This window comes from Strix aluco, chromosome 8 (assembly GCF_031877795.1).
Source record: "Strix aluco isolate bStrAlu1 chromosome 8, bStrAlu1.hap1, whole genome shotgun sequence".
Lineage (NCBI taxonomy): Eukaryota > Metazoa > Chordata > Aves > Strigiformes > Strigidae > Strix > Strix aluco.
The window spans coordinates 2,306,079-2,332,677 of NC_133938.1; the positions used below are offsets into that span (position 1 = coordinate 2,306,079).

Sequence of the window (26,599 nt, forward strand, 5' to 3'; positions counted from 1 at the left end):
ACTGCTTGTCGAGATCCTGCTGGGATCTTCAACATGCCCGCATGGAGAGCTCTCCATGGAAGACACAGCCCTAATGTTCATGTAATGTAATGACAGATACTGTTGTTTTTTTAATTAAGAAAACCTCACACCAACGTGAGCCTGTCCTTGGACACGGCACCTCGCATGGAGAACTCAAGCAACTGGTGGGACCCTCTTTCCTTCCCCTTCTTGCTGCCTCCTTGTTTCTAGGGGCCCCATTTTTTCCTTTCTTAACATTTGCTTTAACCAGAGGTCTTCCAATAATGTAATAATGCATTTTTTCCTCTTCTCTAAATATTTACCTTTCCATTCTCCTGTCCCTGAAACACCACACGCTGCTCTTCTTGATGAGCAGGCTCCACTCTGGAGGAGGAAAGCTAACTGTGTATTACAGCACCGTTTAAAGCCTCAGAGCCTCGATATTTTTATTGATATATACAAATACTAAGCTCTAGGTTCATCTCAGAGCCTAATGCAGAGGGAGCCACAGTTAAACGATTATAAGCAATAGAAAGATTACACAGAATAAATTATCTGTAAGACCAGAATAGGTAAGACTACCTATTCTGTAAGACTAGAGAATATATAAGACTAGAGAATATGTAAGACTACAGAATACAGTTCTTGAATATCCAGAATATAAAATTCTCTCTATATTTTATATTCTTACAAGATGCTGTACAGACTAGAGAGAATATCTGCAACTATAAGACCATCCATATCATACTACCCAATGACTTCACACCTGAACTCCAAGAGTGGACCTTTACCTGTAACAAGGAAACCCATTTGGTGCAGCCCAGCGAACAGGAGCTGCGGTGCCCACTGTGGGCCGTGCCTCTGAAGTTTCCCTCCCCGCTCCCTCTGCCCCAACACCACCAGATTAGAGCAGAGGCAGTGGCAGCAGCTCCATCTGCTTATTAAAATGCAACAGTGGTTGACAACAGACTGGAGAAGGTGCAGAGGTAACACCATGAAATCACCCAAGTGAAAAGATGTTTTAGTGACTCATTACTTTTTAAAATGAAAATTTATGTTCACACACATCTTATAACAAAAATAATTAAGCACAATACAAAATTTTCCATCCTTTTCCCACCCTTTTCACACACCCCCAATTACTAGGCGTCGTGAGGGTGCATTGTGAGATCAAAATCTGATCAGGGAAGATAGAGGAAAAGAAAATATTCAGCAAGCACCCTGACAATTTCACAGCTTGAGGAACACGCACACCCTTACCAATGCTCCCATCGAACACCTGCTTTTTTGCAAATGTAAAATCGCACACTTTCAAGCCCTTCTGCCCACCAGAACTGCTCTGATCCAGACAAAACCAAGTAATACTTACCAAATCCACGAATGACGGCGATTAGGTAAAAAATTAACATTTAACATCTTCCAAGACAATACTTTTCTTCTACTTGTCCAAAAATATTTAGTACTTTTTTCTCTTATTCCAAACTTCTATCTTTCTGAAGTTGTACCAGCGGCACGTAGATCTTTCCAGGAGTTTTTATTCTTTGTGATTACATGTCAACTCCCATTGCAGGGTGGATGTCACTTTATATACGGATGCAAATGACCTGGCAATCAAAATGTGAGGGTGCATGTGGAACAGCCTCTACGGACTCCCATATTTCTTCATTTATATCAGAAGAAAAAAAAAAAAATCTATTTCTGGCAAAGCCCTGACTGCAGTTTCCTGCTCTCATTTGTATAATCCCTTCCAGTGATCCCGAGCCGGTGGCGGGGGGGGAAGCAAGCCTTTTCCAAGCTGGAGAAACATCCCCATTTTCCTGTTTATCCTTTCCAGGTCATATCCCTCGTTCATTCACCTCCTTCACAGATGAATCAAAGTTTTCTGACGCTGCAGAAACTCCGCTCCCAGGTCCCTCCTCCGTAACCCGCTCCGCACCGTGGATGCGAGGGATGAGGTTTCCCGGGTGCAGGCAGCTATGGGGCCGGGGGGACGACGCAGGTCCCTGTCCAGGTTCGGGGTTACAGGCAGGAGGGAGCCCGTAAGCAAAAGGCCTGGCTTATCCAGCCCACCAAACTAGAAGACACAGCAAAGCTTTCGGAGGGCTGTGAGCTCCCTGCGAGGGGTCATTCTGCTGAGGCACGCTGCGCTCTGCTATACGGCTCTCAGCCGGGGGCTGTGTTTCTGGATAGGATCCCTAGCCGCCTCTCCGACCCTCCCTCTGCCCGGCTGGAGAGGTGCTCTGCCTGCAGGAAAATCCTCTGAGCAGGTACCTCCGCAGCTGCAACTTCACCCAGAGCCTCTTTGAGCGAGAGCAGATTTGCGTGTCTCTGCATAAAATGGAATTTTACAAGATTTACATCTAAATCCCGCCGCTAAACATCAAACCCGGCACAGCTCCCTGGTGCATCGAGACGTCAGGGGGTGGGTGGTGGGAAGACAGCCGCCACCGAGCCCTTCTGAGGAGCAGCTCCCAAACGAAGGGGCTTTCCGCAGCAGCGCAGCCCGGGGCTCGGCTGGCAGCCCCCCGCCACGCACCCGCTCCGGGGACGGTTGACGCTGGGGACGCAGAGCCGGGGAGGGGATCTAGGGACAAAGGGAGGGCTGGTTAGTTAGAGAAAGGAGAATTTAAAGCGCTTCCAGAAGCCACGGGGAGACGGTTTGGGAATGCTGAAAGGGGATCTGCCCACACGTCCCTGCCCAGGCAGCACCTCCGCCCACCCGAACGCGGGGGCAAGGAAGGGGGCTACGCCGAGGAGGCTGGAGGGGGTTGCTGCGCTTCCTTCTCTTAAGGAAACAAGAAGTTCAATGTCAAGAAATGCGCAGTATGCACGAGGAAATTTTCCGTTCGCTGGATTTTTTTTTCCTCCCGGTGAAGTCTCGAGACGTTTCACCTTGACAACCGAAAGGAAGGGATTTTAACATTGGCTGAAATCAAATGCATAAGCAAACATGTATAAATGGGCTTTCTATAGGTGATGTATAAATGGGCTTTACATTTCATCAGTCGTAAGTGATGCATCATGTTCCCTACCCACAGAGAGGAGGGTAGCCAAGGCAGGAAGAGGGGACAGACTGGGACAGACTGGGAGCCCAGCAGCTCGGGGTACAGAGCAGGGATCAGGCTCCCCAAGCCTGACCATAAACAGATCTGAAACCTGCCGGTCCACCCCCCCCCCACAGTTAAGTCCGAACTGGAAAGGAGAATGAATAACTGTTTTATTAATTAAGATCTCAGCAAGTTCCCTGCTGACACCGAGCTGTGTGGTGTGATGGAGGGGAGGGAGGGAAGGATCCATCCAGAGGGACCTGGGCAGGCTGGAGAGGTGGGACAGGCAAACCTCATGGAGTTCAACAAGGCCAAGGGCAAGGTCCTGCCATGGGTCGGGGCAATCCCAAGCACAAATCCAGGCTGGGCGAGGAGGGGATGGAGAGCAGCCCCAAGGAGAAGGACCTGGGTTGGGAGGTGGAAAACTGACTGTGAACCAGCAACATGCGCTGGCAGCCCAGAAAGCCACCCGTGTGCTGGGCTGCACCCAGAGCAGTGTGGGCAGCAGGGCGAGGGGGGATTCTCCCCCTCTGCTCCACTCTCGGGAGACCCCCCTGCAGTGCTGGGTCCAGCTTTGGGGGCACCAACAGCAGAAGGACACGGACCTGCTCGAGCGGGGCCAGAGGAGGCCACGAAGATGCTCAGGGGGCTGAAGCACCCCCCTGTGAGGACAGGCTGAGAGAGTTGGGGGGTTCAGCTGGAGAAGAGAAGGCTCTGGGGAGACCTTAGAGTGGCCTCCCAGGACTGAAAGGGGCTACAGGAAAGGGGGGAGGGACTCTTGATCAGGGGGGTAGGGATAGGATGAGGGGTAATGGGTTTAAACTGACAGAGGGGAGATTTAGATTAGATGTAAGGGAGAAATTCTTCCCTGTAAGGGTGGTGAGGCCCTGGCACAGGTTGCCCAGAGAAGCTGTGGCTGCCCCCTCCCTGGAAGGGTTCAAGGCCAGGTTGGACGGGGCTTTGGGCAACCTGGGCTAGTGGAAGGTGTCCCTGCCCGGGGCAGGGGGGTGACACTGGATGGGCTTTAAGGTCCCTTCCAACCCAAACCATGCTGTGATTCTATGATCTCAAATCCAACTTCAAAATACACAGGAAGGGGTAAACTGGCAATGTCACCACATACTAAGTCACAACTCAACAGTTTGCACTGACACAGTCAAAGCTAAGAAAAAACCCAGACTGAGGGAACTATGTGCTTGTCTTCTGTAACTGTTGGATGAAACATTGAACCATATTTTATTCTATAGACATTAAAGAACATTTTATAAAAATGTGCAAATTAGAAGTATAATAAAAAAGTGTGCCTGTAAAGATGGAGTATGGATAACCAATATGCAAACAATTTGCACCTTGCATTTGGTTTGCTGCATCTCCATTTTTGCCAGTTTGTTTTGAAAGGAGCCAGTTTTGCACGCAGCAGTGAATAATTTTGCTTTCAAATCTGCGTAGACCACAGACTTATGCATCTTATATATGAAAAAAGCCCACAAACATATGGATGGAGATAAATATACAGATACACAGACACATGCACACCTTTGACCCCAGCCTACTACTGGCACACCAGGTGGTTGTACAAGTGGCCATTTTTACATGCAGTCAGCAGAGACACCAATTCTGCTGTTACTGGCTTTACAAAGGGAATTTATATTTTCAAAAGGGATGTTTATTATGCTGGAAATGCATACTGGTTTGGACATAGAAGATATTTCAGGCATTTCTTAATGATGTGGGAATTTCTAGATCACTGTGCCCTCCATTTCTTTTGTGAAGTAAAGCCCAGCATCACAAGCTTCTGTGCTTGGCACTTACAGTCAGGCCAGCAAAACCCTGCATCACAAACCCACTGATATACCTCATACAGTTTTGATAAATTAAAAACACCATGTGTGAGCGTTAAATCAAGCAACTCCTCCCATGGGGCAGGCTGAAATTTAATTTGTTGTCAAATAAGAGAAATTCACCTCACACAATGAGCTTAACCCAATCCTCCAGGCCATTCCCAATGCACATGTCAACACTGTGGGCTTGGGGAGCAAAAAATCACTGTCACCCCCAAAAATCTCCCACCCATCACTCTGGTGGCTTCTCATCCAACCTGCACCCAACAAGCTGAAAACTCACAGTTTCATGTGACTCGAAGAAATTCCTTTTTAATGTCCTCCTCTTGTCCTACAAGATTCTGCCCTTTTAGCTTTTCCCCAGCTCTCTGGCTGGTACATTAAAATATTACCAGGTTTAAAATGGCTGTGCCCTCCACCCCCCATGCCCTTCTCAGATAGAAAGTCTGCCATGTTGGCCTTCAACATTATTCTCATTCTTGGTAAAAAGACAAAATTAAATTGCTCCTAATTTGTTAACAGGTGTTTTTTTGTGCTACTGCTTCTTTTCTGTCCTACCACACTGCGATTCTGCATTTTCTCTCCCTGCTCCCACTTGTATGGTATCTCCCTTCACGTTTTCAACCTTTCCCTTCATCGAGCATCCTGAACTTGATGTGGATAATTGCAGGGAACATGGCAGTAATCAAATGGTGGCCGGGTGGGAAGGATAATAAGTCATTCTCCTGTTTTTTTCTCCTATAGCTTCTCAGACAGTTGAACAATTATTCTGCACTAAAGACCCAAATGGAAGAGTAGCAATTGCAGTATCAACATGACATATATGAATATAACTCTCAGGGCTACATCAGAACCCACTTCTACCTCACTTCTGGGTCTAAGCACTGCTGAGTGCCCGGCCTCCTACTCCTACACACTTCAAAAAATCATCAAATTGTTCATTTTGATCTTTATCCATTGGGTGCCACATCTACATATTTAACATGTTTATTAATTAGAGGATAAAATGGTTTTGCAAGTCCTACTAATGATGAATCCTAGTCCCATCGGTCCATCCTGGCAGCCCTGCTATCAATGCTTCACCAGGGAAACTTCAAATTTTTTGTGAAAAATTACACAGACTCTTCAAACCCATTTGCTAGAAAACCAGCACGTAACATTTTTTCCACGTCTTTCCGAAAAGTTACATAATGCAGCTATTGCGCATCTGGCCCGTTATCGTGCTGGCTTGAAACACTCCAGGCCCTTCAGCACTTCGTTACCTTTATTCCCTCAATCAACAGCAGGTTGCTGTGAAGGCTCAGGAATGTTCTCTGTCCTCGAAAGGCACAGATACAGCAGCCTGAAAAACATCAGCTGATATTTTGGATATCTTGAGACAAACCAGAAACGCAGCACGTTTGTAAAAATACGCACATTCGATGCTATCTCTTTCCAGATTAGAGACCCTATACTAATGCAACAGTACATGGGGGTTTTCACCCCAGGTAAATAAATAAAATACTAAACAGGTTTAGAGGAAGATGTTGTTTTCCACCTAGTTGTTAATAGTGGAATAATCAGGATAACATGCAAACATCCTAGCTTATAACTGAAAAACATGAAAACCACTCAGAAACAAAACTTCTCCAACGCTGCTCCCTGGTATTTTATTAGCTGTTTTGCAGAGCAGTATCGACCCTTTTGCAAACATTTTTTATATTGTTGGGTTTTTTTGTCACATGCCACTGCCACAAGCTGCTTTGCGGAGTACAAAGCTAGCTATTGATTTGGAAAGGATGCGATTGCTTGTGCACCAAACCCGACTACGCAGCCACGCAGAAGCTTTTCATTCATTCTTTCTTTCTGGCCACACTGCCTCACAATGATGAAATACTGATTTGCAATTCAAATTCCCTTCTGTCTCTTAAACAGGCTGCCCAAGGACTGACCCAAGAGCTCCAAGAACATTACCTTACCAACCTTCACATTAAATACCAGCATTCTCCATGTAATACTGACAAACGTATTTAAGAAATGCGATCATAAAACATACACCCATTCAAAATAATTAGCTCATCAAACATATTTTTAAGATAATGTATTTTCCTTGAATTTTGGAACTCCATTTGCCAAATAATAAGCTATACCTGCTGTAAGCTGACTTGAAACTCGCAGGTAATTTGGTGTGCCAGGAAATTACCGGCTCCAAAACCTGACCTGGATCTGACACAGACTCTTCTGCAAAATGCATACGCCAAAGACCTTGCAGGAATACAAGACTAAAATAAGCTGAGCGTTGGACTGCAGAAAGTAGCATGCAGAATTACAGGTACGTATTCATCAGGGAACAGCTCACCGAAATCTCTTGCCAATGCAGATGACTGTTTAATTGTCAACTCAACTATTCAGGGCTGGTTTTGCCCCTGCTCTGCAGCTGGTGCAGTCCCTACACCTGTGCTACGGGTGTTTAAGAGGTGCTGAACATGAATGATGGGCTCCCTCACATTGTCTTACACTCACGTTGAACTCAGTCTACAGAGCTCTGGAAAAATACAGGCAGGAGATGGCACAAGCACTTTATGTTTTCCAAAAACGGCATCACTAAAAGTCATTTGGCAGCAGGAAACGGCAGTTTCTGGAGCAATGCTATCAATATACCCTGAATCTCTCCTCCACAAATGCAAAAATAAAGTTCCCCCCAGGACAATTCATCTTTTTCGGAACAGACACATCACCTCCATCTTTCTCACCAACACCTTCCTTCCCCTCTTCCCGTAAATTCTCCTGTATTTTCAAACGGGTAACATTCAAGCCAAGCAACTCAACGTGGAAGAGGAGGCGTTTCAAAGCAAACCGTTCACACAAAGGGGGCTAAATCTGAGAGACAGTGTTTGCCTTCAGAACAGCAGTTTTTTCCTTGGAGAAACCCCCAAACCTCTCTGCCTGATGCTGCTGGCCACCGCACAGAGTGAAGCGTGCGCCGGGCGCAGAGCGATGCGCGGGGGGGCATCACCTCAGCGCTGTGGAGTGTGTCTCGCCACGCAGGACCCGGCTCCCGCATCCTACCGCAGCCTGGTGAGCCACCAACCAGGTACTGGGCTAGTGGGGGTAAGTGGCAGGGAGCCAGAAAGAGCCTCTACAAGAAACAGAGGAAACTTAAAAAAAAGGAACAAAAAAAAAAAAAAGGAAAATCAGCTCGCCAATACTGCCCTGCAACTTCCCAGTGAACGTTTCTGAAAAGTTTCCAACAGAAAATAACACAATGAATCAACAGGGGCAGCTCGTTTGTGAATACCGAGCACCATGTTCCTCACAACCATCTCCAAGGGGTCTTAGTACTGACTTAGCTTGCAATTAATTAGTGGGAGAGTTTTTATCTATTTTATGTCAACAGCATATATGATGACATCTTTAAGTGCACATATTTGGTGAGAGCACACCAAAATCTCAAAGCTGGGAATGTGCTGTATACAGAAGAAGTGCACGCACTGAACAGGTTTCCATCTGGATTATATTTTGCTCTACAGTTTTATTGCATCTTTAGGGAGCTTTAATTTTATGTTCCACTTTGGCTACTTCCAACCTCTAAAGCTTTCGCAAACCAATTTGTGGAAGAGATGCTGCAGGGGATGCGAGTTCCCACCGCAGCACGCGAAGTGACTAAACCAAAACCAAGCATCATTTATCTGATGGAAATAGAAACTACCAGAAAGTTAGGCTTTACGCCTAAGACGAAATTTATTTGCTCTCAATGCTCCACTTCTTTGGAAACGCAGTTGCTGTATTACCTCGGTTAGGGAAGAAACACTGACAGCTGCTTTCTGGGTGAAACTAAATGAAATAACAGAGGAAAAGTGCTGTAATTCCTGGCATATCAGAATATCATCACCTGTAAGCAGACTAATAATTAGAGATGAGGCATCTCGGAGTAGTTAGGCGGCAACATATCAAGCATCGTGAGGCTTCCCAGGCTTTCCAAGCCGTGACTCTGGGTCCCCCCTCCATCGGTGGAGCCATCTGGAAAAGCAGATGCCGAACAAACGCCCGACGCCGGCACGTTCTTCCACCTTCCCACTCCCTGCTGCAGGCCAAGAAGAAAGTCTGAGCCCCACACCAGGCTGGATGTCTTCTGGATGTGTAAGCAACCCCCATAAACACAGCCCTGGGCTCTGATGTGGCCCTGGCATTGTCAGACTCGAGCAGCTAAAGCTGGAATTGAATTTAGGTGCCTACGTAAAGGTCTGGATTTCCAGACTTGACAAAGCACGAGGACCGGGGTGGCTGGTGGGAAGGCACTCAGCAGCAGCGAGGTTTGCTGGCTCCCCTAGACCTCATCCACGGCACTGACTTATATGTGAAAAAAATAACTGCCACTTCAACATAGGTCATAATATTATGACTTATAACCCTCAACACATTTTTTCATTTTTTTTTTTTTTTTTAATTTCTTCAACCCTTTAAGCTGTAGTTTTTGAGAGCATTAGCTTTCATACCTCCTTGACTGAAGAAGGGGTATTTTTACATGATGGCATTTTGTGTTAAAACAAGCAGATGACAATTTCGGAGTGCAGTACTTAAGGAGCTATTTCCTGACAGGAGATGAGGGAAAGCAGCAGTTTCCTCAGGCACTCAGATTGCTCCTTTCTGCTCTCTCCCGTAATGTTAACTCCCATCATGCTCTCAATTTCCTTTGAGTACAAATCCATCTGCACGAAAATATTTTAAAATATTTTCTATTACATCTGATTTCATGACAGGGAGGAAGCCCCAGAACAGACAGGAAAATTTAATCACTTTCTCCATATGCTTCCTCACTTGCAAACAAGTATTTTTCATCCACCACTGGCCATGGCTGTGGTGATCCCAAGTGAATCTCCATGAGGAGAAGCTTCCAAATCTTTGCACTTGTTTGGCCATGAGATGGCCACCACCAGCTCCTGAAAGCAGGCTGGTCCCAGCACAGCCTGTCGTCACTGTACCCACGTCCAGGTGTCACCTCCTTAGAGCAGTCAAATAGAAAGTGAGAACACAAGTGCTGCGCGCCTCGCAGAAACCGAGGGCAACCGTTGGGGGCGGGACAGAGAGTAGGCTCTTACCTACAAGACTAGGGACAAGGCTCTTTGTCTACCTTTAACAAATATTTCAATCCCTGGTTTTCTCTCTAAAGAAGATAATACAGTATCTTGAACCCTGTAGGGAATCTTCAGTTTCTCAGGCCCCTTCTGGAAACTAAAAAAGGTAAGAAAATATTGCAAAACCTACCAGTGTTAAGATTTTGTTTAATACATAATTTCCTTGGCACATTGAAACTCCCCTCTCAATGATATATTATATTTCTGTAACAAAGAAGTAACTTATATTGACAACAGTTATTTTTTCATATTGAAATCACTCTCATTTTAACTTCCAGCAGCAGAATAATATGCATATCTCTATGCATTCATCCAAGCCAGGAGATATTGGCATGCTAAAACTGTGAAAAACCAGAACAGTAATAATTTTTAAATAATTTGAAAACAGTGAATGTGCCATCATTATCCCAGAACATTTCCCAGAGTTAGCTATACAAAGTCAGTCATGCTTTATCATTAAAAGCCTGTTACAGAGCACGGCACACTGTGAAATACATACAGCACATGGCAATAATTTGCTCTGAACCAGGTCCAAGGCGGGTGAGCTCCAGGGTGGCTGAGACATGCTGTGGGTACTTCTACCTCCCCTCAGTGCTCCCTTCTACCTCCCCTCAGTGCTCCCTTCTACCTCCCCTCAGTGCTCCCTTCTACCTCCCCTCAGTGCTCCCTTCTACCTCCCCTCAGTGCTCCTGGTGCTGCTGGTATCTGGTTTTAAATTGCCTTCACTTGGGGGCCTGAAAGAAGTGGTTGGTGGTTTGTTGAGCACAGGACATCTTCTCTTTTTTTTTTTTTTTTCTGCTATGTTGGCTGAGCTGTAGTCTCTGTTCTGGTGAAACTGCAAAACCCCTAAGCACAGGGAGCACAGGGAACTCCACTCAAATCCTTCAGTGGCCAAGCAAGGCGAAAACAAGTGAATATTAACCATAGTTTAACAAAAATGTTAGTGAACATGAAGAAACAGAAGCTGTATCAAGGAGGTAACAGCTTCATGGCCACATTTACTGGTTTTATACAATCCTCATCTTTTAGAAATACTTGTACCATCCTGTGGTTTTTAAACTGATGTATATATGAGTTAGATGGATATTTAACCATCCACCCAAACACTTTCCGAAGAGATCTCAAACACAGTGAAGCAGCCACGCAGATGAGCTGAAATGGGACAGAATAAAAATGATATGTTCTTTGCAAACCTGCTCCTCCCATGTATTTAGCAACACATCTTGTCACTTATGTGACTAACTATTGTATTTTGTTCTCACTGAACATGCAGAACCATTATTCTCAAGGTACAGACATCAGGAATCCATCTCCCTCACCTTCCCATCTTCCCTGGTGGAAAACCAGCTTTGCAAAACAGAAACAATGGACGTAAATGCAGCGGGAAAAGACTTCTTAAAATCATTATTATTTTTTTATTTTCTAAGTTTATTGTCCAGGTTGAACCTAATTAGAGAACAGGTATACCCAGACAGAATTTGAGGGAATATCTACCTTCATTCCAGGCACAGCGCTTTCAAAGGTGGACTCGTGAGGATCGGCTTCATGCGAGCATGTCTACCCCTACCCAGCTGTCATTTAGGTGTGCACTGAGGGGCTTTCTATCACGTAGCAGTACAGAAAGTGTTTGCCCAGATACCGCTCCTTTCCCTGCCATTACCACCAGCAGTGGCAAAGCATCTAATCCCCAGGGCACGGCAGCCTCGGGCGATGCCGGTGCACGCGTTACAGCACCCACACACCTCTGCCACTTCTCCCAGGGGATTAGACTCAGGGTTTAACAATCCCCAAAGTGTCACTCTCTAAACTAGGTGAAATTTGTGAGCTTTGCCAGAAAGTGAGGATCTCACTATTCAAGAGTGCAAGCTCTGCCAAAGCCCCACAGAGAACATGCACCTATTTTACTGAAGTTTGGCATTATAACAACATTTAGAAAGAGAAATGCCGTTGCACATGATTTAATACATACATATTCACTTCAAATTGATAAAGCTGATAAATCTAGCTTGACCATGCAGTTCAACACTATAGGTAGAAACACACAGTTTCTAAAGACACCAGGGCTAAAATGCGGTGTTGCAGTCCTGCCTAGTCCAGGACCTGGCGTGAAGGACAGACTTGTTCTAACAAGCGCCAGGACAAGAGGGAATGGCCTCAAGCTGCGCCAGGGCAGGGTCAGACTGGCTCTTAGGAAGTATTTCTTTGCAGAAGGGGTTGTTGGGCGTTGGAATGGGCTGCCCAGGGCAGGGGGGGAGTCCCCATCCCTGGAGGGGTTGAAGAGTCGGGTTGACCCAGCGCTGAGGGATCTGGTGGAGTTGAGAGCAGTCAGTGTGAGGTTCATGGTTGGACTGGAGGATCTTCAAGGTCTTTTCCAACCGAGATGATTCTGGGATTCTGTTCTGCACAGTCTGCCTCTCAGCAGAGAGGTGTTCCTTAGAACAGCCTTTCCCACCCTCCTCAGTGATGTTTCCTATGGACTGCTCTTGTCTGGCTTTCTGGATGACCTATGGTATATGATAAAAAAATACTATTCCCAGAACAGATTTCATCAAGAGGTTTAAGTCCTTTGAGAGACTTACTCATGCATCTCAGAATAGTTCACGTCGCAGCCCGGCATCGTGAGTGTATATATTTAACTGCTATGCCTTATCACTTACGTCCCCTACCCTCTAAATATCACTGTCTCAGGAACAAGGAGAAGGCATGCTCTTTCTAAATGTTTCCAACTTTGGAGGGAAAAAAAAAACACAGAAGAAAAACTTTTGGACTTTGGCATCTGGACTCTTTCCAATTTGTTTCCCCATTATTACGATTTTCAAACCATTTTCTATTGCTCACATTTCCCCGACAAAACCAAATTTCAGAGAGAAGGGCAAGAACAGGGAAGCATCTCCCCTCTGCACCCCTCAGCCCTTTCTCACATCTTGGGCTAAAGGCAGACTTTTGTACACCTGGCAGTAGCTACACATAAAACCACCAAAAATACATCTACCCATAATATGTTGATTTTCTTTATCTAATATGGAAAATAAAATCTGCATGTGATATAAAATAGCAGGTTTACTATTTTAACCGTAAAGGATGCTCCTAGAGCACCATATATTCTTTCAAGAGCACTTACGACACCTGCACAAAAGAAACCCTGCTGAGCCGGGGTGACAAAGCCTGAGACACCAGAATTAGGGTGCTGACACTACACCACCTTTTTTCACACACCCAAACAGCAATTCCAGAAATACACTCCCAGTTTCAGGAAAACACAAGCCCAGATGTTTTTAGAAAAAAGCTGCGCACAGGCCACCGTTACCTCCCGACACTTTTCTCTCCCGGGAGCCTGGTTATGGCATTTTCTTACAGGAAACATTAGATGCAAGGCAAGTGCAGTGCATTTGTTTCCTTGGAAACAAACCCTTTCAACCTCCATCGAACACAATCTTAAGCAAAAGAAAACTCTGTAATTAGGCCCAAGGTCTAGCTATTTTTAGCCAGCAAGATGTTAAATCACAACTATTTTATTAGCAATAGAACACAATGGAAACTCACTTATCTCAATTATTAGAGTAGTAAGTCTTCATATCAACCAAAACAATAAACCCATTGAATTACACTAAGGAATATAATTGCTTGCCCATTTAAAAGAATTTGGTAGATCTGAATTTAGCTATACTCCGCACCAGGATTAAAAGAAAACCTTTAAGTTGACAAACAAAACTGAAACAAGAGGTAACATTTATTCATTTAGGAGACTTCAAAACCTTGAATAACCACCAACGCACTGCTGTTACCGTCTGGCGTAAACAACATTTGGCCACAAAGGCTGAAGCATGATCAAGTACCACCACCTGCATGTACCTTGTCAGGACTTTAGTTGGGCTCTAGTATGAAGCACTATCGTTAGCAGGGACTTTTAGCCAAATACTGTTTGCTCTAAAATAAACTACTATATAAAACTCAGCATTGCTTGATTGATCCGCTTAACTATAGAGCTTTTGTAGTCAGGAGTAAAACCTTTTCTCACCCCTCAGGAAAATGCTGGACCAGCAGAGAGTCACTTGTACAAGTGTTGGCAAGAGCTGGCACTGTTGCTTCAGCCAGTGGGATCAAGAAACACACGTATCCTGGTCTTCACAACGTCCACTTCCCCAGTCTTTATATTCATAAATATACAGAAATCGCCTCAAGTTGCACCAGGGGAGGTTTAGATTGGCTATTAGAAAAGATTTCTTCACTGAAAGGGCTGTCAAGCACTGGAACAGGCTGCCCAGGGAAGTGGTGGAGTCACCATCCCTGGGGGTATTGAAAAGATGTGTAGACGTGGCGCTTAGGGACATGGTTTAGTGGTGGCCTTGGCAGTGTTGGGTTAATGGTTGGACTTGATGATCTTAAAGGTCTTTCCAGCCGAGATGATTCTATTCTCTGATACAACTGAGTCAGAACACAGAACAGCCCAAAGAGTCACCTGCTCTGGATTTTCACCAGCACTACTTTTCCCAGCAGAACCAAAAGGTAAAAGCTTGTATTTGTTACTGCAGTCCCAGTGCTACACTCTTAACAAACACATCCACAGCATGAAAATTGTTCAAGAATCAAAATCCTGTAGTCAGAGAAAGTAGGCAGATTCTTCCACTAGAAATATAAATATGGCCTGAGGAACTTAGTTCAAAGGAACTGGATAGTTTAGTTTAAAATATATTGGCCAATTCTATTCTGCTTATGATTCCTCAGTGTTTTTACTGTAGAAAATCTCTGTATCATTTCAATTAAAACGATGCTGATTGAATTCTACAAAAAAATTATCTGAAAAGTGGAGAAGAATTAGCTATTAAGTTCTACAGTAAAGGTTATATTTTTCCTAAGAAGAAGTTTTAAAGAATTATAGAATTATTTATTCTACAAATCTGTAATTTTATATAATTCTTTAATTCTACTCTTAATTTTTATACTTTTATAAATTATAGGGTAGTCTTGCTATGCACTGAACAGATTATCAAAACATTATTTCTGTTAAATTCTACTAGTAGGCTACTTGGTGAAATGGATCATTAAAAACAAGATTTAGAAAATTATAACTTCATGTTTCATACAGCAAAACTGAACCCGGGAGTTAAACTGTTTCACAGCCCTTAACTTGTATTTGCTGTTCTCTGGAGATTCTCTCATTTGCTTCTGATAGATTTTCCTTTTCCTTGAATAAATGTTTTAAAATGAGAAAGATTTATTCTCTGACCATCACGTCTTTTTGATTAAACATTATACTGCAGCGTTTTTTCCACAATAAATAGAGTGATTTTCAATAAAAGGAAGCATCATGACACTTGTGAGTTGAATCAGTTGAACAAACAGAGGTAAATCACAGGGAAGGGAATTTGAATGCTTTTATGGATAAAGATTATTGTGCTTAATGTTGAATATGCGCTTAAGTTTCTGGCTGAAACAGCATTTTTATCTCTTCATTACCAAAGCACTGCCCTGAGAAGAATCACAGCTACTGAGAAGAGTCGATACAGCGATGAATCTCAAAATCACCATTTGAAAATGTAAAGCTCTGTACTGAAATACTACATTTTCTTATGTGTCTAGACTATACTTTTAAAGGAAATTAATGCGCTGTAACTGGAACATATGCCCTTAAATGATTCACACAAAATCAGAAGCCGATAGTCTGTTAGACTGGAGCGGGCAACCTACGGTAGGGTCATTTACAGGGGAAGTACTGGGGGAAAAAAGAGCATATTAAGTAACGGGAGGCAGGGAAGGCAAGAGGAGAAAGAGAGACTTCAGACTACATTTCACTTCGTGTTATGCCACACAGATGGCGGTGTGCATGTAGATACTGCTGCTGAGTCAGCAAGGTAAGACTGTCGTGTTTTGGATTTCGGAGGTATGTGCGTTTTCACAGATGACTCCCACATATTACCACGAACAGCAGTAAATCTGGTATTTCTATTAGGCAGGAATTAGCTCTGACATATATTTAGGACAATATATAAACAGCTTTTTAGGCAGAAAACATCATTGTGGGGAAAAGATGACGATGAACATCCTATTAAAGACCCTACTGTAGTCTAGTCAGAAAAGTTAGGGAGCCTACTCCTTCGGTAAGTAAGAAACTGTTTCAGATGACTAAAACTGCCATAATAAACAAGTTAAAACAGCCAGCCTTGAAAGAAATCTGCTCATCTTTCTGATGGAGAGCTGGGAGGCCTTTTTCTGTTACTTCTACAGAAGCTCGTCCTATTAAAAGACCAGGACTTGGAGTTACATTGACATTACAAATACAACAGGTAGGGCCAGGCTGAGCAAGGTTTCCTACTTTGTGGACTGAAGTGACTCCCTGCAAGATAATCCCTCCTTGCCTTTCTATTCAAGTTGATTTGAGAAGAATACATCCTCTCCCTTCAGTCAGCTGTGCTTTGTGCCTCCCTTCGAAAGAAAGGGCTGAAGGACGCCAAGAAACTACATGCAACCCAACATCTTCTGTATTCTTGGTGTTTCTCTATTATTCATACAGCAATTGAAGAATAATGTATCATTGCAGAACTGTTGCCAATGTTTTCACGATTGACAGCAAATATACAACCCTGAATTACAACAAAGCTACACAGATTTAGCACAGTCTGCAATCACCATAAACAGGCATTTGTGAAATGTCCTCCTCCATTCATGTTACAACACCCTCGTATGGACAGTGTGTCGGGATCTCGCTGCTTGAAGCAAGAATTAACTCAGAAGTGATGACCTTTTCAAATGTCAAGGTGGGACCGTATGGATGCTATGCGTACACCCCCAGCCCCATGCTGACAGCCACAGGAAGACAGGCTGGCTGAAATACAAATTATTGCTGCAATAATTTGTATGCAATATATTGCTACTTTTCCCCAAAGAGCAGGTTAGATATTAAATTTTCTCTCTATTCTGAAAGCAACTGACACAACAGCAGAAAATTCAGAGATGGATCTAGTCCCCTAAATGAGGCAATTCATGGCTGATAGATGACACTTCTCTGTCTGCCTAAGAAATGCTTCATTAGAAGTGCAGCTCAACCCCTACTGTTCTGAGAGAAAAGATCCACTTAAGAGTTGTGTTGGATCCTAATATCATGCCTCCGCATCTTCAGCTCCTCCTAAACAATGGCTGTATACAGCTCTACACACTGCAAAGAGACAACCTACCTGCTGGGACAGACTGCCCCAGTTGTCACAGAAAATACATATACTGGGAAGCAGCTGCTGTGAAAATTATCTTGGTTTTAAGTGATGGGAAGCTGAGCCTCTTAATGTTTTTCATTCCTCCAGTCTCTAGGTTATATCTGATTCTGTTCTGCAACAGATAACCTAAGTTATGGATGACAAAGAAGGTAGGTTGTGTTGTATGGCCAATAAAGTCACCGATATGCATGGATGTAGTGGAGGGCAACACGGCCCACGGAGCCATCCCTCATTTGGAGCACAAGCAGCACGACCAGCCGGTGTCAAGAAGATTAAACAACTAGAGTTGCCTCTGTTCTTGGATCATATCGTAAAGTTGCCGAGGATACTGACCAATTTTTCTGCGGTGAATCAAAAAGTCCACCAAAATCTCAAATGTGAACGTGTGAAAACCTCTGAGGCTTCACAGCTCCAAAGAGCATGTCCAGTGGTGAGCAGTCTCAGTTGCAAGATGCATTTCTTCCTGAACTTTGGAGAATGGAAACTTGGACTGAACTTGATTTTTGTCTCAGTCCCCCACGTGAGAAGGACATTTGGGAGCCATTAGCCTCCTACGTCGGTGCATTTAGACATAAGAATGGACCAAATGGTTTCTAGGCCAGTGAATGTATTTTTTTATTTGAAGAGCAACTGAAAACTGTTATGTCTGATATTAGCTGAAAATTGTATCTAGTTAATAGAATCGGAAACAAACAAGTTGAATGTCATTTCTGCTAAAGAAAACAGTAACATAGATTAATGTTTGTCTAATTGTACATGACAGTAATTCTACCGAGGGGGCTCCAAGTGACATTAACAAGGCTGAGTGGGTTATTAATCTCACAGTAGCCCCTCCGTGGGATTTCAGCTTCACATGAATAATTCAGCTTGTTTAAAAAAAACCAGCTTAATATGTATTTTATTCCAACTTTTTCATTATGAATTTTCTCCTCCCTGCGCTCACTGCTTTCAAAACTGAAAAGAGTAATTTATTGCGCTTTCAGCTATATCATTCTCAAGGTGCACCAATTTTTAACTCTTCCTTTATCTGAGGGAAGCCAGCACATCTAACTGCCTTTGACTTCAATGAGATCTTGTTGGAATATCTGGAAATCTGTCCCAGAAAGACTAAAAAATTAGAGACTGATTTATCAGCAAAAGTTGGAAGATTTGGCTGAAGGTAACCGCTAGGATAAATTCATATTTTGCTAACAAATAATTAAACATGACTGGTTACATGTCTCCAGCACACCAATCAGTGTAAGTAGGGCACACTGAAGCAATGGTAATACTTGTTAATAAAAACCCAGTTCTACTTTCAAAAATTTGTCTCAACAAGCCCAACTTCACCACCACCACTCACATGAAATAGATCTTTCCATGCACTAATCATTTTAAAGCCTGCTTTTCGCTAATTGTCCTGGTAGATCATTATGAAGTTCATTATGAATTACACAAAAATTTAGCATACATAAACTGTTGTAGTGCTTTAATACTGAAATGTAATATCAATATTAAAAACGTGACTAAGAACAGATCCTAAAAAGGATGTAAATTCAGAAGAATCAACTCCAAGAAAATGATCCACACAAATCTGCCAATTTGCAATTTCTCTTTCACCAGTAAGGTTATTTATGTGCCTAATATTCTATTTTTGCATCATGGAATCACAGACTGACAGCATGGTTTGGGTTGGAAGGGACCTTAAAACCCATCCAGTGCCACCCCCCTGACCCAGGCAGGGACACCTTCCACTAGCCCAGGTTGCCCAAAGCCCCGTCCAACCTGGCCTTGAACCCTGCCAGGGAGGGGGCAGCCACAGCTTCTCTGGGCAACCTCTGCCAGGGCCTCACCACCCTCACAGGGAACAATTTCTTCCTTATAGCTCATCTAAATCTCCCCTCTGTCAGTTTAAACCCATTACCCCTCGTCCTATCCCTACCCCCCTGATAAAAAGTCCCTGCCCAGCTTTCCTGTAGCCCCTTTAAGTACTGGGAGACCACTCGAAGGTCTCCGTTCTCTATCCAAGAGTCCAGTCTTACCACTGTACCTAGTTCCCACCCCAACCCGTTGGGATCCACAAACTAGGCTTCTCCAATCCGGCAGCCCCTTGCAGGAAAGCTTAACACATGAACCCCACAGAATTTGGCAGCTACCCACGCCTGAGACACAGATGCAGTTTCCTAGCAGGGAATTCCAGGCCGGAGCTGGAGTCTCACTCATCAGACCACAATGTCCAAACTGACCCTTGGGAAAGAGGTTCATAAAGAGCTGGAGGCAGCAAGATGCGCTTTCCTCATGGATAACCTGCATACATCTCCCCGTACGTGTGGGGAAACCGAGGCACAGAGATCAGCTCGCCCAAGGCACAATGCCCATGATGGCAGGCGTCAAAAGAGGGATCTGCTCACTACGTCCTAATCAGATAATCCTTGAAAACTAGAAAGGCAATTTGTTATAGCCACGCTTTAACAGTATTAAGAGGTATTTGAAGTTAAATCTTGAAAAAAAAAATCTTTAGTCAAGCAAATGCAGTAATAAACTGTAACCTTTTCTGTTTTTTGTTTGTGACAATTTACTGGCATTAACAGTCATTATTTCAAACATGAGTAATATAAAAATATGAAAATCACATACTAGGAAAGCATCAAAATGACAGCAGCAGCAAATACGTACCTCTTTAAAATTAGACTCTACTCCTTTATCATGAAATAGAGCTCTTTTCCATTGCAGCAAAGTACTGTGTAAACTAATAATTTAATATGAACTGGAAGGTGTGAGAAAAACCAAGAATTAAACAGCACTTTCATACTTACAATAAACTTTACATGTTACATCCAAGTATAAATTTAATAGGCAGAACATCTGGAACTGCAGAATGATGCAAGCTGATGTAAGGTGTGGAACTGGTTTATCGGAATAAAAAATAACTGTCCTGATGTGTGCTGCATATAAAATTCACTGAATATCTATGAATGGACCCAGCCAGAACTTATGACAATTCTATTTAATAACAGCTAAGTAATATACAAGAGGTCATAAGATGTTGATATTAGTTCAGACAGCTGAAAAAGCAGTGGTGGAAATTCTTTTGACCTGCCCTCACCAAAAGAAGTGCTCTTCAAGTTGACAGGGTACAAAGCTGTGATGGTTTTTCACAAGACTTCAGCTTTCCTGAACACGGCCAACCTGTTTAGCCTTGGCCAGAGGTCAGAGATCAGAGTCACGATATTCAGAAATACAGAACATACTTTTGTAAATGAAGGGAGTTTGCCTTCTCCTCTCCCTGTCGAGTCCCACAACTGGCAGCTGGACCTGAGCTCAATTTAGACGCTCAAGTTGGGTGGAGCGATGCAGCTGCAGCAACCCAGAACCACCAATGCCCTACCGCTTTGCAAGCACAAATTAAAAAAACAGAATTCCAAAGTAACTTAATTCCTGTAGGGTTCAATGATCAAGCTAGTCATATAAGACCAATTTCTAAAAAGTATTTTTTCTGAGACGAGCACCCTGAAGCTGTCCTGCGTATGACCGATCCATTCCCAGCAGGCAGGCATAAGCCGTGATCACCACAGGCTGACCAGAGGCCAACTGAAGCAAAAAGGTTTGGGCTGGCTCCTCCTGCCCTCTCCTGCATCTTTATATTACATCTTTACAGCAAAAATATACAAATACTTATGGGGGGGGGAAATCTGTTGAATAGTGTACCTTACAGTAACAAAACATTTTCCAAATCAGCACCTAATGAGAGTTATGAAATGAAAAATGAAATACTTTATCAGTGTATAGTGAAAACAGGCAATCCAGTGATTTTCTGGGAGACCATAAAAGTATCCTACTTTAGTGGAAATGAACAGTAATTCCCAGCATCCTCTTGCATATTAAAGTAATATGTATCAACATCCTTAAACTTTCCCAAATGTCCCTGCTGCTCTTGAATTCATGGCACTGCATTATTATTCTGAGCAAGATACTTACAAAAATTCAGAGCTCTTTTACTGTTCATATTTATTTTTCATGAACATACACAGATCATCTAAGAAGAAAGAGTGGACTTGACTTGAGCAAGGATTCAGTACATCAAGCCAACTCAAAAGGGAATCAAATTAAAGCTTACAGACCTCCGAAATGGTTTCTTCTGGCTGTGACTGATGTATTTGATGCCTAATCAGTAAACTGTGAGGGCGGAACACTGTGGGATTTTACAAAAGAAGGACTTTCTCTGCAGAACCATACACTTTTCATCTCTATTACTGCAACAAAAATAAAGCAGTAGAAAACATCGTTAAGAATCATAAGGCCAGACTGGTGCCTAGACATTCCCAGATGAAAAAAAAAAAAAAAAAAATAAAAAAAAAATCAAATTTTTATTTATATACTCCACTGCTCTTCACAAAACAAGGATCACTGTCCTTAAAAGTTTTAATTTTAAAGACAGTACTATTGTGAATAATGTTAAGCAATGTATGGTGGTGGTTTGACAAAAAAGAGACAGTGCTGGTCTTCAAGAGAGATAAATCAAAGGAAGCTTTTGGGGAGAGCATGGGGTAAATAAGCAGTTGTCACGATGTAGCTCTAAGGGAGTATCAGCAGTGCTTGGGAGAAGCAACAGGTGAAGCAGTTGTTGGAAAATCTCTACTTCCCAACTGCCAGGAGAACCACCAGCCAATTTTCCAAGGAGAGAGGTTCAGATCTGAAGAGCTGCAAATCATTAAACCCTGCAAAAAAGCAGGAGCAATAATGCTGGGATACAGGCAACTTGGGGGGAGCTGCACTTCTGCAGATGTGCTAGGAACAGTTAAATCTTTGAGAGAAAGCAAAAGCTGGGGGCAAGCTTCAGGTGACTACCTACAGCTTTCTCCTGCCATTTGATACATATTGCCGAGCACTTCACTTGCCTGGCAACGGGTATTTGAAATTACCAGTCCCAAATCCACAAAGAGGAGTACACCGAACTGGTGGGTGGTGCATAAGAGGTGAGGTTTGCTGAGGAAAATCCAGCCTGCGGGCGAGTTCACCCCCTTTCAAATGAAATTTTAGTCTATCAATTAATGCAATTTCAAATAGCTTCATAATTAGTCATCATTACAGCCCAGCACTAGTCCCGTTACATTTGGTACATCTGATAGCACTAGGCAGTGGCAAGATGATCAGCTTGTGTGTCCATCGCAACCCTAACACAGCCACGGAGCAGGGGGAGCAGTTTGATCCCTCCTATGAAAACCTTTCAATAAAATCTTTGCATCTTTGTTTACCGCCTCTGAAGTTTTAAAAAAGTGACTGGTACAATCTAACCAGTAGAAACAAATGGCTGAAAACGAGCCATTTGCACCCCATCAGCCAAGCAACAGCAGTCTAAACATTTTAAACACCGTGTTTCACCGAGAAACCCACAGTGACATCTGTGTGGGCGTTTTAATACACTTGGTAAATAAAATGCGTTCAAAAGATCTCTGCAAATGCCTACAACAGAGAGACTGCCGAACGGGGAATTTGCCGACGGGAAGCGGCTTGTGAGATTTGGTGGGATTCCACCAGGAAACCATAAAACCTGTATTACAGTGCCTACCCCCCACAGCTACCTGCAGAGACAAGCTCCTGGATAAAAATACACTGTTGAGCAGCGGCGGTGGCTGGATTTACCCAGGAGTCTCCAGTGAAAATCTGCACTGGGTTTTTTTTTAAGCAGTCCGTCAGAGCTGATGTCTGTTTTACCTCCGTTCAAATCAAAAGAAATGTAAAACAAAATAAACCACTGGCACTTATTGGAATTAATACTACGGTGATAAAACCACAAGAAACTCAACTGCCACATTGAGGGCTCCAGCCTCAGTGCACATCAAGGAGCTTCCAGAGAGATGGCAGAATACGCCTTCGTTTTTGTACGTAGGTGCTGTAATTAGTTTTCCATGAACTACTGCAGTGTCCATGGCATTGTGTTATACAATATGGATGAAATCATAGTTCTCGGTACAGTCAAGATACAGCCATGAATCTTTCTGCTACTTCAAAGCTCAGTATGCACCACACTCAGATATCAAAACTTGAATTAAAACAAAACATGAAAAAGAAACTTCACTTTCCACAGCTTACTGTTAAATGCAACTCAGGCAGAAATGTGGATGAAACATTTGAAAAACTGTAATTCTACTCAATTTTAATTGATATAAAGGAAATATAAGATGTAAGGAGAGAGGAAGAAGACAAGTCCCTGCTATGACCTAGGGCTGAGCTTGTAGGACCTTCTCATTATGGGACTTGGGTGCTTCCCAAAACTTCTCCTTACAGCCTGGCAATGACTCCAGGTAAGGCAGACTCTTGCATCTCCCCTATATATTGCCGCCCAGTCAACAGCTATGATTGTTGGGGTTCCCTCCTTTGCTAGATTTGCACATTTTTTTCACAGCTGTTGAGGTCTCCTCTGCATTGTGGCTCACCTGGGCATGAATGCCCTGGCTGCGAGCGAGCCAGTGCTGCTCAAACCAAGCGCTGCAGAAGCTCTATGCCCACCAGAACCCACAGAAGCCCAGGAAATGTCTTGTGAGTTAGCACAAGCAGCACAAGAAGTACCTAAATCACCTTTAAATCAGCCCAGCTCAGGTATGTCACCGTGGGTGCACTCACAGAAGCGTCTGCTTTAGGTGCCAAAATACGGAGGGCAGGGTGCGGTTTCAGCCCTCTCCCTCCTGCTGCTGGCTGAGCATTTTACTTTGCTGAGCTGCACAGAACTAGGTATTTTTGTTTGTTTTGCAAGTTAATTTTCTACCGGATTAGCTATGGCGTGGCTGACCATGAGGCGGCACTGGGAACGCGTGACCAGCGAGGACTCAGCAGGGCTCAGCATGAGCACAAACCCGCGTGATCGTCTATGTGGAGCAGCCCACAGCCACTAAAGGAGATGTCATAAACTCTGCTTCTTGCCTTATTCCCAAAGGAACAACACGCATGTCAGACCTGTGACACTTCAAGAGCTTAAAACATTCTCACGCCAGCCCTTCTTCTGGGGGAAGAAGTGCAAACTAAGTGCCTTGCTAGACTGAAGCGACTCTGTCCACTGTCATGGCTGTGACATTAATTAAAACGAGTGACTGTTTTGTCAAATACCAAGGCGATGGCATACTTCTATAGCAATACCCTCTCGGTTTTTGTATGCAGCAGTATTTGACAGCAGTCATTTAATACCCCCTCCAGGATTTTACTTTTCCACTTGACTGCAAAGTTTCAAAACCAAGAATTAAATATATTCAGGATTTTTTTCCCCCAAATACATGATAATGCTTATGCTAAAAAACTCTCCGTCCTTATATTTCATTTTTAAACCATGCATAAAAGGCAACGCAGCTATGGAAGTGTGTGTTTTTCCTTTGCGATGGTTTCCAAAATTGTGTATTAATGGTCCAAATCCAGCAAGATTTGGCCATGTGTAAGCACGACAAGACCGATGACGGCAGTTGGGGATGGAAGCAGCTATGACATCAGCCTTCTAGAGAAAACCAGATGACTTAGGTCTGCATGGGGAAGGAAGGTAACACGTGGGGGGAGCAACGAGGAGCATTGTGCCTCCCTCTGCAGTACGGATGTCCACAGTGCAGCTGCACTCAGGACCAGTACATTTTTAGGAGCTGGTCAGCTGGGAGCCAACAGAGGACATCTGGAGCCAGGGAGAAATTCTACCAGCTCAAACCAGCAAGGAACGTCATGGAATCACACAGAATCATTCAGGTTGGAAAAGACCCTTGGGATCATTGAGTCCAACCACCAGCCCTGCTCTACAAAGTTCTCCCCTACACCACATGCCCCAACATCTCATCCAAACGACCCTTAAACACACCCAGGGATGGTGACTCCACCACTTCCCTGGGCAGCCTATTCCACTGTCTGACCACTCTTTCTGTGAAAAATTTTTTCCTTATGTCCAGTCTGAAGCTCCCCTGTTGCAGTTTAAAGCCATTCCCTCTTGTTCTATCACTAATGACCTGTGAGAAGAGACCAGCACCAACCTCTCTACAATGTCCCTTCAGGTAATTGTAGAGAGCGATGAGGTCTCTCTTCTCTTCCTCAAACTGAACAGTCCCAGCTCCCTCAATCTCTCCTCACAGGATTTGTTCTCCAGGCCCTTCACCAGCTTCGTTGCCCTCCTCTGCACTCGCTCCAGCACCTCGATATCTCTCTCATATTGAGTGAAGAGTTAAAATCTTCTGTACACTGACCAACCCTAGGATCATGCAGAATTTACACAGACAAGTGCTTCGCAACTGCAAAGAGGACAGCGATGCCATCTTCAGTGTCACCTTCTTTCTTCCTGCAGCAAAATACAGATGCAGCCTCTGCCCTTTACAGCATGTTTAAAGTTTGTTAAAGGATGTTGGAAAATGCCATGGCAGTGTGTGGGCACTTTTGGATTGTCTCTGCAAAGGACTAAATGTGATGACTCACTCAAGCGTCCTGCTGATCAAGACTATATTAGCAAGGCTTCTCGGCTAGGATGGGATTCATTCCTGCTACGCCAGCTCTTTGCTGCTGTGGCTAATGCAAAAAAGGAAAACTACTTGCCTCGAAAGAAAAGGACATGATGCAGTTCCAGCACTGGGTCACTGAAGAATGCACAAAGAATACTGAGTCACTCTCACCGACCCGATTGCCACGCGTGCTAATGGAGAGGAAGAGTTGCCATGGGCTAAGCACAACGTCAACTCTGAATTCAAAGTTGTTGGGCAAACTACAGGCTAGGAACCATTAAAATGCTGTTGCCATGAGCTACAGAAATTATTCTGACATAGACTGCAGCCCAGGTGGCAGGAAGAAGGCTTTTAAAAAATATATTAATTTCTAGGAAACAACATATAGAATTTATTTATATTCCCCCTACTAGAGTCAAATCTAATACAAAAGTAAAAAGACAGTGGAAGACATTCTGGTACCCTCACTGGCAACTCAGATAACAGCATTAGGTTTCAAGAAAAACAAAATGTTTCACTTTTTTTATTACACCCTGATTTGCTCCAGGTTACACATTAACCTGCTGCATTTGTGAGGCAATAGCATTGTGCCGCGTGTGGGAGTCAGCAAATTAAATTGTAAAGCTTCTCTCAAAACAGTCTTCTCACAAAGAACACAAAGAAATTAAAATAACACAAATTATTAAAGTGGATGAGATTTTTCTGGTTTCTATATTTTTCCAAGAAGGTATCAGTTACCTCCTGAATAAAGGTCTCTTTGATAGCATTTTTAATTTGGAAAGATCCTCTAAATAATTACATATTCTTACACTAGATGGTAATTTTTATATAAAATTTAGCTTCATATGTAATAGTAGGAATACATTATTCATCTTGCTTTTTATGAGTAAGTTAAACCTATCAGGATTTACTGTGCTTTGCCTCCTAGATTTAAGGTGGACGTGAGCGTGG

The 26,599-nt window shown here is 43.6% G+C and overlaps 1 protein-coding gene across 4 annotated transcripts in view; it reads right to left on the reverse strand.

The window, feature by feature from the left end:
• Positions 1-26,599, reverse strand: part of PDE4B (phosphodiesterase 4B) — a 196,000-nt gene that overhangs the window by 96,263 nt on the left and 73,138 nt on the right. The window contains exon 1 of one of the 4 annotated variants that reach the window (XM_074831800.1): positions 1,370-2,374. The exons of the other annotated variants lie outside the window; for them this stretch is intronic. Coding sequence (XP_074687901.1) covers positions 1,370-1,416 — 47 coding nt within the window. The 5' untranslated portion in view covers positions 1,417-2,374. Of the gene's footprint in view, positions 1-1,369; positions 2,375-26,599 lie in introns of those variants that run through there. 4 annotated transcript variants of the gene reach the window in all.